Source organism: Ovis aries, chromosome 9 (assembly GCF_016772045.2).
Source record: "Ovis aries strain OAR_USU_Benz2616 breed Rambouillet chromosome 9, ARS-UI_Ramb_v3.0, whole genome shotgun sequence".
Classification (NCBI taxonomy): Eukaryota; Metazoa; Chordata; class Mammalia; order Artiodactyla; family Bovidae; genus Ovis; species Ovis aries.
Genome location: NC_056062.1, coordinates 61,788,989 through 61,803,339, shown reverse-complemented (window position 1 = coordinate 61,803,339; position 14,351 = coordinate 61,788,989). Strand labels below are relative to the sequence as shown.

At 37.6% G+C, this 14,351-nt stretch overlaps 1 protein-coding gene across 3 annotated transcripts in view; it reads right to left on the bottom strand.

Annotated features, from left to right (window-relative positions):
• Positions 1 to 14,351, bottom strand: part of TRPS1 (transcriptional repressor GATA binding 1) — a 279,202-nt gene that overhangs the window by 202,029 nt on the left and 62,822 nt on the right. For all 3 annotated transcript variants that reach the window (XM_027973086.3, XM_042254375.2, XM_060393462.1), the window contains one exon: positions 7,269 to 8,395. In XM_027973086.3, coding sequence (XP_027828887.1) covers positions 7,269 to 8,395 — 1,127 coding nt within the window. The remainder of the gene's footprint in view (positions 1 to 7,268; positions 8,396 to 14,351) is intronic.

Sequence of the window (14,351 nt, the reverse complement as noted above, 5' to 3'; positions counted from 1 at the left end):
CTCAAACAAGAAGTTGCCTTCTGAGGGTTGAAATGATGTGATCTTTGGGAATATGGGCATCTGATATTGCCAGAATCTGATAAATTCACTTTATAAAGTCATCAGTTCAGTTCAGTCACTCAGTCGTGTCTGACTCGTTGCAACCCCATGGACTGCAGCACGCCGGGCTTCCCTATCCATCACCAACTCCCAGAGTTTGCTCAAAGTCATGTCCGTTGAGTCAGTGATGCCATCCAATCACCTCATCCTCTATCATCCCCTTCTCCTCCTGTCTTTGAGTCAGTTCTTCACATCAGGTGGCCAAAGTATTGGAGCTTCAGCTTCAGCATCAGTCCTTCCAATGAATATTCAAGACTGATTTCCTTTAGGATGGACTGGTTGGATCTCCTTGCAGTCCAAGGGACTCTCAAGAGTCTTCTCCAACACCACAGTTCAAAAGCATCAATTCTTTGGCACTCAGCTTTCTTTATACTCCAACTCTCACATTCATACATGACTATTGGAAAGATCATAGCTTTGACCAGACAGACCTTTGCTGGCAAAGTAATATCTCTGCTTTTTAATATGCTGTCTATGTTGGTCATAGCTTTTCTTCCAAGGAGCAAGCGTCTTTTAATTTCATGGCTGCGTCACCATCCACAGTGATTTTGAGCCTAAGAAAATTAAGTCTCTCACTGTTTCCATTGTTTCCCCATATTCATTCTTCCCCATCTTCCCCATTGTTTCCCCACTTGATTGCCATGAAGTGATGGGACCAGATGCCATGATCTTAGTTTCATGATTGTTGAGTTTCTAGCCAGCTTTTTCACTCTCCTCTTTCACTGTCATCAAGAGGCTCTTCAGTTCGTCTTCACTTTCTATCATAAGGGTGGTATCATCTGCATATCTGAGGTTATTGATATTTCTCCCGGCAACCTTGATCCCAGCCTGTGCTTCATAAGTACTGGCAAATATTATCTACTTTATCCATTTTTTTTACCTGTTATATATTTTTTGTCGTGAATATTTGTCTTATATTTTTGTCTTATTCTTTGTGGTTCATCATATTTTCTCTGTAGTTCTTAATTAATTTTTGCCTTACATATATATTTTTATACTCATATTTTATATATCAGTAATTAATATATCTTGCTGATGAACTGAACCTCTTCTCATTGGTAATGACTTATCCCACATACGCTTTTTAAGAGTCTAAACTGTATGAGATTAATAAAGCTACCTCAAGTTTTATTTGGTCTGTACTTGCTCCTATAACTTGGTACATTTTGTTCTTTCCAACTCTCAGCCTTATGCTTTAAGTGTGTAACCTATACAGAGCTTTAGTTAAATATTCTTTTTTAATATGTCTGATAATATTTTTAAGTGGAAAGTTTAATCCCACAGGTTCAAGATATTTGATATATGGACTTTTTTACCATCTTTTTAAAAAAAATTCTATTTGTCCACTTTTCCCCATGTATCCTCTTTTGCCATTAAAAAAAGATTGAATTTGATGGGTGTTCTCTATTTTGTTGTCCATTTTGCTCCTCTAGAGCTTTGGAAGTCATGTACTCATCTCCTACTCTTTCTTTTGTTGCTGTTATTTAGTTGTTAAGTCCTGTCCAACTATTTTATGACACCATGAACTGTAGCCCACTAGGCTCCTCCGTCCATGAAATTCTTCATGCAAGAATACTAGAGCAAGTTGCCATTTCCTTCTCCAAAGGATCGTCCCTACCCAAGGATCAAACCCACATAGCCTGCATTGGGAGGCAGATTCTTGACCTCTGAGCCACCAGGAAAGCCCACTCTTTCACTAGTTATCCCTAAAACTAATAAAATATGCATAACAAAATTCTAACTCCAGACAATTCAAGCACCTTAGAACACCCTACTTCTGATCAATCTCCCTGCAAATTAACATAATAGTGTTGCCCAATATCTCAGTCCACTCCTTTATAATTGCATAAATTAGGCATGCTATGGTTGTTAAATATAATTATTCACCGTTCCCTGGTCTTCGTTTACGTGAAAATGTCTTTTCTCTTAGTTTTGGAAGGTAGTTTTGACAAGTAGACAACACTAGGTAGACTTTTTTTCCCCCCTTCAAAACTGTGAACAATAATTCTTCTCTCTTCCGGTTTCCACTATTGCTGATAAAAATCTGCTATTAACCAAAAACTGTTTTCTGAATAGTTGAGCTGTTGTTTCTCTTTAACTGCTCTAAGGAATCTCTCTGCCTTGGCATTATAATTTTTACTCCAACAGTCTATGACTGAATTTATTTGCATACAGATAGTCCTCCACTTATGATGACTTGACTTACAATCTTTCAACCTTTTAGGATGGTGCAAAAGCCAAAAGCATTCAGTACAAACTGTACTTTGCATTTTTAATTTGGATCTTTTCCTGGGGTGTTGATACACAGGATTTGTGATACAATGGTGCTGGGCTCAGCAGGGTGCCCCAGCTCCCAGTCATTCATGTGACCATGAGAAAAACAACCAATGAAGTTACAACCGTTCTGGACCCAACCATTCTTTATTTTCACTTTCAATACAATAGTCAATGAATTACATAAATTATTCATCATTTCATTATAAAACAGGCTTTATACTGGGCTTCCCAGGTGGTTCAGTGGTAAAGAATCCACCTGCCAATGCAGGCAACACAGGATCAAACCCTGGGTTGGGAAGATCCCCAGGAGAAGGAAATGGCAACCCACTCCAGTATTCTTCCATGGGAAATACTCCAGTATTCTTCCCATGGGCAGAGGAGCCTGGTGGGCTAGAGTTCATGGGGTTCCAAAGTGTCAGACACAGTTTAGCGACTCAACAACAACAAAACCCATCAAAAGTCAAGAAAAGCTACATATCTACATAGTATATGGTATCCTACTTTGTATCTGTATTTTATGTTTTTCATTGCTTCCCTGGTGGCTCAGAGATTAAAGCATCTGCCTCCAATGAGGGAGACCCAGGTTCGATCCCTGGGTCGGGAAGATCCCTTGGAGAAGGAAATGGCAACCCACTCCAGTATTCTTGCCTGGAGAATCCCATGGATGGAGAAGCCTAGTAGGTTACAGTCCACGGGGTTGCCAAGAGTCGGACACGACTGAGTGACTTCACCTCACCTTATGTTTTTCATCAGTGTTAAAAACTCTTCTGCCATTATCTCCACAAATATTGATTGCCTATCTTCCATTTGATATTATTTTCTTCTGGGACTGTAATTAGATTCATGTTAGAACATCTTTTATTTTCATATCTTAATAACCACCACTGATATTTTCCATCCCTCTCCCCTCCTTTAACGTATTCTGGCTAATACCTCCAGATTTAACTTTTGATTAACTCAACTGCTCTCATTCATTTGCCGATCTGTTACTTCTCCTATGCATGATTTAAACTTCAGTAATTATAGTGTTCATTCATCATGTTTCTTTTTTTAACATTCCTGGCTATTTATAGTTTCATGTAGCTTGATCAATTTATAAGTGTAATTTTCATTTATTTAAACACTCATTAATTATTATTTTCTCAATGAAAACTGTTGATTGGAAGTTTCTGGGTATCTAAAGCTATTATTTGCATTTTCTACAGATTTCACATGTAGCATTTATAGCCTTGCCTGTATAGTGACCTGTTCTAATGGGGAGCTCATATGAGGTTTACCTTGGGCCATCCAAAACATGGAGGTGTAAACTGGAGTATCTTGCTAGAAACAAATTTTTGTATACCTCTGACAGGACTCAAGAAGAAGGTAGTAATATGGAATCACATTAGTCACCTTCATGATGCCAGCTTACAGTGAAACCCTTGAACTCAACACCCTCTCTCTGCCAGTGATCGCAGGCTTAGTCTCAATATGACTGCAATGTCAATGTCAGTATTTGCCCTCTGTACAAACTTGCATTGCCTGTTTGCTCTCCCCAGACTGGGTTTAGCTCCCTTTTGGTGAAGGGGAGAAAAGAAAATTTCAGAAACTTCTCCTAATTCATGAAAGTCTAACATGTCACTAAGAAGTATGTTTTATCTGGTGTAATTGCTTTGTACGGATATATTCCTCCTATAACACCAAAAGCATTAAATTATAACACTGAAAATTCTGAAGAAGAAAATAAGTCAGTTAGAGAATGGGCAGGCTGGTTAATGAAATAATATATAAAAAAAGAAATGGAGTATGAGAAACAAATTCGAAGAGTGGAACATAACAACTTTGTCATGATGTGAAGTATGGGAGATCATAAGTAAATATAAAACATAAAGAAAGGCAAATTGGTCAAATTTCACTTACTAACTGGATAATGTTGGAAGTTCAACTCAGATTAAACCTGGTTCTTTGGGAAAAGGCCCGTGGGATGAAATCCTCACTGAGGTTTTTCTCTGATAGCTTTAAATCAACCCTCTTGCTTCTCAGCTATAGTTATTTCATAGCTACATCATTTTACACATTGTATAGCTTCCCTCTTATGCTATCTTTTCATTACATTGTAAGCCTTGTATATACAGTACTCAAAAGTCTAGAATATTCCATAGTAATAACAGAATTATGGTAAAATTTTCCCAACATGAATAAAATGAATAAATAAAAATTTAGACTAGAAACTGTCGTGATGCAGTAAACATCTCCTCTTATAGTATCTTCAAAATTGGCATTTTGGGAAAGTGCTTTGATAGCAAATAATGTTTTCAACATTCATGGATTACTTCCTTTTATATCCCTGGAGCCTCCAATGTTCAACTTTCAGTAGAGTTTCTTTATACTTCTTTTTGTTTGTTTTTTCTCTCTTTATACTTCTTACTGAGCTGTGACTCCTGAAACTTAAGTGTCCAAGTTTAGAATATTTCTGTAAGAACTCTGACTAGAGATAAACTACTCAGCACCCTAAAGGACCTAGGACCACACAAAGTACATTAGGTTTTAAAAATAAGTGCAAGAGTATTATAATGTTTTAGAGACAAGGGGTGCTAATTTTGTTTTAATCTAATAAAATGCTGAGAGGTTGATTTATATTCAAAATATAGTATCATTTTGTGATTCCTCAGAAGGGTTCCAAGACCATTCAATAATCAAAGATTAAACTAAAACTCACTATGGAGATTTTTACTTATTCATAACTACTGTGAAGGCAAAATCTCACTGGGATTTCCTCTATTTAAATACTCAGTGAGTACCCATCACTCCGCTGGGCACTACGCTAAATCGTGCAGAGACAACAGTGAACAAAACAGAGACTAGTCTCTGGAGCTCACTTTCATTACTGAATATTAACTAAACCCAGATTATTCAATAATATTTTTATTCATATTTTATTTCTTAAGAGATTTTTGTCTGTTTAACTAAAACATGGAATCTCTATTTTTCCAGCCAAGTTTTCAAGCAGTGGCCTCACCTTCCTCAAAAAAAGTGACTCATTCAAGGGATCAGGTATCTACATATATCTGAGTGTGTGTTTGTGTGTATATTAACTAATATCTTCATGATTTAAAAAAGCCTCCTCCTTAAAAAAAAAAAACAATAAACAATGAATTACCTAATTTTTGTATCGCTTAAGCAATGTATATGCACAGTATGTATACTAACAGAGCTGGGAAGAAAGTTAACGTCTGCCTGCCCCAGAAATAAATTAGCATGCAGCTAACATCAAAAGAGCCAAAAACACTCACTGCAAGTGTGAACACATATTTGATTGCAGGACTGTGTCTTTCCCAGGGCTGACCTTATAAATTAAACAGTGTAAATCTGAAGGAAGTGTTTTCTGAACATTTAGATTCACTGTGAACATTAGGATGCTCTTCAAATTAACATCTAACATTATTAGCCTATTGTTGGACATAAACTGCTTCATTACTGGTGACTGAGAAAACATACATACACCAGTATGAACACAGAACTTATAAAAGAATGAGGCAAGAACACTGGAGTGGGTTGCCATTTCCTTCTCCAATGCATGAAAGTGAAAAATGAAAGTGAAGTTGCTCAGTCATGTCCGACTCTTAGCGACCCCATGGACTGCAGCCCACCAGGCTCCTCCATCCATGGGATTTTCCAGGCAAGAGTACTGGAGTGGGTTGCCATTGCCTTCTCTGAAAAGAATGAGAGGAACTATTCAAAATCTCGGGATGTGAACATTTAAATAACTAGATTTTTTTAACTAGGATATTGAATCTGCATATGGAAAAGCTCTTGAAAATAGTAAATAAAGCTCTTTACTTTGATGCTTAGAAGCACAATAACAAGAAAATGCACTATACTATCTGAATGCACTATACTACAAAGATTTTGTGGAACTAATTCCTACTTATAACCCAGTCTCAGTTTAAATGCCCCTTCCTAGAGGAGACATTTCCTCCTTTACCATATTGGGATATATTGTCACTATATCCAAATGCACAGTGGTCTCCACTTCCATCTTTTCTGAAACTCTTCACTCTTACAATGAGCTGCTAAGATCTTCCCTACTAAACCATAAGTTTCATAAGGGCACCATCTATGTTTCTCTTCTTTTCCTTTTTATAATCAATGTCTTGGCAATATGCATATTTTTGGAGTAAGTTAAGCAATCAATACATAAATAAAGACATAAATTCTAAGTCATCTCTAGAAAGCATGAAAGAATAATTGGAAAAGTTAATGTCTACAATGAGAACAGGATGAAGGGAGAAGGGAAACATTAATACACCCTACATCTATTTAAGAATCCGAAACACTTAAGCAGCTTTACTCATTCAGAGTGTAGAGAAACCCAATTCTCACCTTCGGACTACCGTCTGTATGCAAAACAAGGATGTCACTTAATTTTTTTTAAGCTAGAAGAATGTCTGACTTCATTTGAAAAGCAAAATAAGCAATATGTTCTCAAGTGAATTGTTTCCCAGCTGGAACAGAGAATAGAAAGTATTATGGTAGCATCTTTCATCTGGAAGCTGCTTCATGAAAAATCATGGGATATGGGGTCACACTTAGCAAGGGCAAAGAAACAAAATTGTGGTAAACCCATCAGCATTATCAGCATCACTGTGAATTTTAAAATATATTCAGTAGCTGGTATAAAACAGGTATGAAACAGAAGTCTAACCAGTCTGAAATAAGTGACCCAATTAAAATCTAGGGTTATCATGTCTAGCAATATGAAATCTTCAGTTTCTATGATTTTATAGAACACAATCTTGTTCTATAACTTCCCCCGGTCACCACAATCATTCCCTACAATTCTTGGGTCAGCCCTCTGGATAACTTCTATCATTTTCTCCTGACTATGTCATCCCCCCCAACCCATGGCTTACCTGTAGTGTCGGGAAATCTCTTCTTCCACCTGGGTGATGAAATCACATTTGGTACATGAGTGTTCTTTGCTCTCCTTGACAGCCGGCTGCCCGTCTGGTCCTTGCAGGTGACTGCCTTCTTGCTTGACATCCGATGCCTGGGACTCGTGCGCGCTCTCATAATGAAAGAGGAGCACATCCACGTCGGGGGTGGAGAACGAGCACTGGTGGCACTGGTGCTTGACTCGCGAGCTTCCGGCCGCCCCAGGAGACAAGTGCAAAAGCAAGAGCGCACAGTGGGAACAATTGCTTTTTCTACAAGCGAAGGGATAAGTAATTTCTCCAAGGTGCTTTTCTGGGCTGCAAAGGCCTCTGGGACAGAATGGACAGTGTTTAATGGTACACTTATGAATGTTGTGGAGCTGTTGATAATGGCGAAGAAGTGGCCCCACCACAATGACGTCGGGGCCATGGCTCTTGGAATATCGAAAGTCACAGAACTGACAGTTGTAGCTCGTGACCATATTATCCTCTGCTCCCTTGCTGGAGAAGTCCTTCTTCTTCACCCCACCAGAGCCCTTGTCTGCCTTGGTCATTGGCTCCCCTTCGGCGCTTTTGGCTAGATCGTTCTGATTAATGACAGAGCCCCTGGAAAGCTTATCATTCAATTCTGGATTAAGGCCGCCTGACTGCGCTCCACCATGCTGCTTCCCGTAATGTTCCAGCAACTTCAGTGAGCTCGAGGACTCACAGCTGAAGCTACAAAACTTACACCAGTAGTAACTGGTGGCCTCTGTACCATTTTGTCTTGAGTCAAGGGGCTTGATGGGCACTGAGTAACCAACGGGTGTGTCATCTACCGCCTTGACTGTGATCTTGTCCTGCCATTTGCCCAGGTCTCCAGCATCACCAGACCGGACTGCTGGGATGGATTTGTTAGAGTTTTTCTCTGAAGGTTTTGCACCCTCAGAGGAGGGGAGAGAAGCTTTTATTTTGTTCGGGTGAGTCTGAAGAAAATGTTGTTCTAGTTCTGTTGATGAGTTGCCCATGTAAGTGAAATTGCAGAATTTACAGCGGAAATACTTGGTGTTTCCTTGGCAATCTGGGGTCTTCCGGCCGATGCCAATGAATGTTCCACCTGAAGTGACCTGGCAGAGAAGACATGGATGTTACTTTAAAGGTATCATTAATTCAGTGTTCTCTGTAGGCGGGTGGAGGCGACACTGCTAGGTATTCTACATCAAAAAATACAATAGTGCTTCTGCTTATTATGAAATCACTTGAATAATTAGAGCCAAAGAAATTCACTCTTCATTACTCAATAGCCACTCTCTGAGAAGCTCATTATGCTAAACATTTTTGGCCAAAGTATCAGATGAAGGTAAGTAATAAGAGTACTATAATGAACTCAAAGGATTTAATAATATATGCTTTTAAACAAAAGACTAAGAAGATGACTTTCAATTAGAGGTTTTAAGACTGCCTCCTTCAAATCCCACAGAAGCATCCAAATCACTGGGGATTTCTTGTCACAAAGCTAAGGGTTGCTGTCAAAACCAGAGGCAATTGCTCAGAGATTACTCAATGCAGGCGCCCTCCAAGGAAATCCTGTGTTCAGTTCCTATGGCAATGAGGCTGCAAAGATGAAGTCTATCTTTCGGGTAAAATAAAAGTGCTAAATGACCACACAAAATGGTTCATGGATAAAGCCCAAGTACGCAGTTAGACTGAAAGTAAAATGAAATCGCTGGGCTTGAAATCTTGGTGAAGGAGGACTAAGGTAAGGAATTTAATAAAATGTTTCCCAATCTAGAACAAATAAAATGAAGAAAAGCTTCATGAGCCTTATTTGATGAAAGCTCTGTCTCAGAGCAAAGATTCAGCTGCTCTGATGAGCTGGTTATGGGGACAGTCAAGGACTAAAATAAAATAATTCCACCATAAAAATCACAACAGCTTGGTTTCCTATCCAAAATTAAAAAAAAATGTATATAGTGCTAGGGCAACCACAGCCTTCAAAGGGCATTTTATATAAAACTTTTCTCTGGGTACACCATATCAGGCGGCTCAACTGAGTGCCAGCACCCAGCAGTCAAAATTCATGGTTTGAAGGAGTTTTGACAGAACTGGTCCAAAGGGGGAGAAATTTCCTTTTTTAACAATCAGGGGAATTTTTAAAAATTTTCCAGCAACCAGATGTAACAGATTAAGCACGTGGCATAATTGTGTTCTTCCTTCTTTCACAGCTGCTCAAAAATGACATGTGTGATCACTGCTCATATCCAATTCACTCCATGAGAAAAAGTCTCAAGCATCTCAAAATCATTTAAAAGATTCTACTTAACATGCAAATAATATTCCTTTAGGACATTGAGAGACATGGCTGTACACTACTGCACAGGACCAAGACAGAAGTCCATTCTGCCACTTAAAGAGGGGTGTGACCTGGATAGAATGACTTAACCTCTCTGATCAACAGCTGCCTCCGTGGGGGCAACCTTTAAACTTACTTCCAATATTACAGTTTGAGAAGATGTGCATGAACACACCAACGGCTCAACATTTACTGTACATTAAGATAATAAATTACAAAGGACTCCCACAGTCCTTAATCGAAGATGACAATGTTTCACTTTAGACAATGTCTAAATTTACCACGGCAAACCCCCAGATTGCAGTCTGTTGACAGCAGAGCATCATCTAATCGGAAGGGCAAGACTGGGGGCACCCTCCCAGGCAGCAATCTGACAATTAATCACTGGTGTAAAAGATGTCGAGGCCAGACCACACAAGATAAGTCTAATCACCACTCTAACTAGCATTTTAGAAACCAAAGCAAATAAAACTTGCAGTGAAATGTAATGCATAACACTGTAAAATTCCTCCATTTTCTAATTCACTAGAAATGAGAAGAACCTAGCTTTCAAAAACAAAATGAAACCTTTCAATGGCATGCCACCTACTCAGGTACTTAGTTCAGAAACTTCAACTTGAATCAAAAGGCACAAATTCAAAATTATTCCCATCTTCTCTAATGTAGGCAAAGAAAACCAGCGTAGAAGCTCTAAAGATGGAAATATGCTTCTCCGAGCTACCATGTTTCTTCAGAGTTGCCGAGTTTCCCTAACAGAAAATGTTTTGAACTATTGCTTGTAGAACAAGGATTCCTGAGAAACCACGACACATCATCACTATTTCTTTGATTTTGCAATCTTCAAGCCTCATGTTTCATGTCCACACTGCAAGGGCTGAGCAAAGAGCTCATACAGTGTTAAGAAAGCCCTAAAGTTAAGATTTTGAAATGAATTAAAATGACTATGAAGCATCACAATATCTCTTTCAGTAATTGACATCAACTTTAAGAGTCAGAAAATCCATGCTAAGAAAGACTGAACAGGACATTTCATACCAAAAACTGCCAGTTAAACTTTTTGGTCTGGAATTAATTAAACTACTGTGAAAAGTGTATTAAATTTTTTGAGTTGGTAGTGGCTATCTGTCTAAACAGTGTGCAGCTATGCTCAGTTGCTTCAGTCGGGTCAGACTCTTTGTGACCCTATGGACTATAGCCTACCAGGCTCCTCTGTCCCTGGGATTCTCCAGGTGAAAATACTGGAGTGGGTTGCCATGCCTTACTCCAGGGGATCGTCCCAATCCAGGGATCAAACCTGTGTCCCCTGCATGGCAGGTGGATTCTATAAGTATTTAGCTACTGAGCGAGCTCTGTTTTTTAGGATGCTTTTAATGGTTATATACTTTATGCTAAAAACTGCCTTCATATTATTCACTGTCCTTCAAACAACCAATAACACAAGGATCTCATTTAATGAAAAGAACAACAATACTGACATATATGGATTATCTATTTGCCTTCCTGGTAAACAGTATTTAATCACATTAGTATTACATATTATTAAAAGTTAATACACTATTGGAATTACATATCCTATATATTAAAAAGTCAACTTTAGTAAACATAATTACTCAGTGTTCTATTTCTTTTCTCTTTCAAAAAGAAGATTTTAAGGCTACATCTGTGGCCATTTTTATACATTATAAGAGATGTGGCCAAATATGACTGATGTATATCATTTAACTGTCATTTGGAAATAAAATATAATTTCTTATTTTAGGACACCATACTTAAGACTATCAACCATGTCCATTTAATTTCATGATTCACAAATGTTGACTTAAAACAACTCTTTTCTAGATTAAACCCAAATACACAGCAAGAACAGTTAATGCAAAATCAATGTTTTGCAGCAAAAGTTTATTTAATCTTATTGCCAGGAAACAGCACCTACACTTTCAGAGAATTATTTTCAACTTTCCAAGCGGTTGAACCCAGCCATTGTGATAGAAAACGGCTTATTCCCTAGCTATGACTATACTAAAAACAGATCACAGCAGAATAAAGAGTATAAACTTTAATGTTTCTTCTTTTGCTAACCAGAACTCTAATAAGAATCCATTAATCTGGCAATGCCTTAGATACAGATATCCACATTTTAAAATTCCTTTTAAACTGCAAATTCTGTTTGGGCCAAAACTGACACCTTATCTCTCTAATAGAGATCAGAAGTAAACAAACTAGACCACACCTCTGTTTTTAAATTACCTATATTGAGGACTTCCCTGGAGGCTCAGTGGAAAAGAATCTGCTGGCCAATTCAGGAGACCCAGGTGTGATCCCTGATCTGGGAAGCTCCCACATACCTTGGTGCAACTAAGCCTGGGCACCACTACTGAAGCCTGCATGCCCTAGAGACCCCGCCCAGAAACGAGAGAAGTCACTGCCAAGAGAAGCGTGAGCACCACAACTAGAGAGTGGCCCTGTTCACTGCAACTGGAGGAAAGCCACTGCAGGAACAAAGGCTCAGCGCAGGCAGAACTAAATTAGTTAATTAATTACTTAAAAGCTCTTAAAAATATATATTTTATGATAAAAATTTATAGAGAAAATATTTATTCATTTGTGTTTATCTTTACTTGCATTTGTTTCCTCTCAAGGGAAGTCTCAAGACAAATTCTGTGAAAAGACACATTATTTTACCTTCTGGAATCTCAGTTTCCTCATCTTTAAGGGTAGAAAGAATACCGTACGCCTTGCCACTTTTTAGGATTATTATGAGGATCAAGTGATAGAATGCACTTGAAAGTTATTTGCAAAGTCTAGATCAGTCTAGAATTCTTTGAGCTGATGGGAATGTTCTGTAGTTGTCTACGCTGTTGAACATGGCAGGCACTAGTCACATGTGGTTATTAAGCACTTGAAACGGTGCTAGTGCAAATAAAGAACTGATTTTTTTTTTAATTTAAGTTGTTTTAATGACTCTTTCATAAATTTAATTAACTGAAATGTAAATAGCCACATGTAGCTGGTGAATACCATGTCAGACAGCACACTCTACAGTACTATTCACATGAATGAAACTATTATTTAATAAAATGAACTATCTCATGAATTTCCCAGCCACTTGAAATGACTAAACAGAAGGGGAAGTAGTTAAGTCAAACTCAAATACTTGTCACTGCTAGTATTCTTAACTGTAAACAGAGAAGCTCAATTCTGTTGTTACTAAGCTAATGTTTTCATTTACATTCCTTTTCGGACCAGACCGAATGAATGGCATCTCATTCATCTTTGGAAGTAAGCAGGAGAACGACACCCTTTGCTTGAATGAATGAACTAGTTACCAGAGATATGAAATCTCCCACCTACTTGGGATATGGGGGCTATAGTAACTCATAGCCTTATTGTCATTAACTCAACATGACAAATGGGCTTCTTTAAACAATGAGACAAATTGCATCTTTCACCCAAAACAAACGGATTATGGAGCCATTCACTTGTGAATCAGAGTTATACAGAACCACCCAAGATACCTGTTAAGGCATGAAAAGGAACAGATTTTCTTATAAGCTGTTTTTTACTGATGGAGGACTATGACATCTTTTTATTCTATTTTAACCTCAGTTCTAAAAACTCTTCCTTCCATGTAGTTTGTTCCACATCTTTCATTTATAATTTATCTACATATCGCTTTTCACAAAATTGTTTCACTACAGAAATTAAAAATATAAAAGGTTGGCTTTTTTTCAAGGTCTTTAACCTCAATTTAGTTCTTTCCTTCTAATAATATGGAACAAAAACTAGTAAGAATGGTATCTAAAAGAATATGTCAAAGGGAAGGATCTTTTAAAGCCTCAGAACTCTTTAAAATGACACTTTAGTAAATGTACTTATTTTCAATGGAACAAAAAGAGTTGTTTGAACTAAATACAAACTTCCTCAGATGTGGTTCATTTTCAAGTACTATAATTGATAGCAACAGAAACAATTAGGAGGGTACTAATTTAAAAGGACTTGAGGTCACTGGTTGATCATCAAAAAAGTAAATTCTTGACAATAAAAAGTTAAGTTGTTAAAAATCACTGTTAAAATACTAAACTCACAAATAATGTAAAGAAATCTGTCAGGGCCCATCGTGGCTGAAAATAACTAAATTCAGGATCAAAGCCCTAATCTACATTGGGGGTGTTTCTGTGTTGTACAGTGCTTCAAAAAAACACTGCCGAATATAGAGTGTGCTTCAATGATGTATCTTTGATGGAAATTAAATATTTAAAATTTCAATAATAAACATAATTAAATGGCAATCAGCTCAGTCTCGTGTTATCATATATCACATATATATGATATATAATCATATATATATATAGCCAGAATAAATCCCATAAACAACCTTGTCATTTGGATTTACAAAAGCCAACTATTTGGGCAGGCGGGGCGGGGAGTGGATCCGTAACTTAAATTGGTAGAAGGGGCAAATATAAGGGTAAAATACTGCCCATTCTTAATTATTTACATTTTTATAATAAATTTTTTCGATTACAGTAATAAACAGTCTATCTCAAACTGGTTTTCTCATTTTACTCAGCATAATATCAATTTAATTTTCTATGGTTATTTGGTTTTGGAGAGACAGAAAACCAGTAAACCTTCAAGTCAGTCTCACTAATTTAGAAGATAATCTCTTAGGAGAAAATATGCAAAAGAAAACTGAAAATGCAGTGTAAGTGGATGATAAGGCTGAGTCC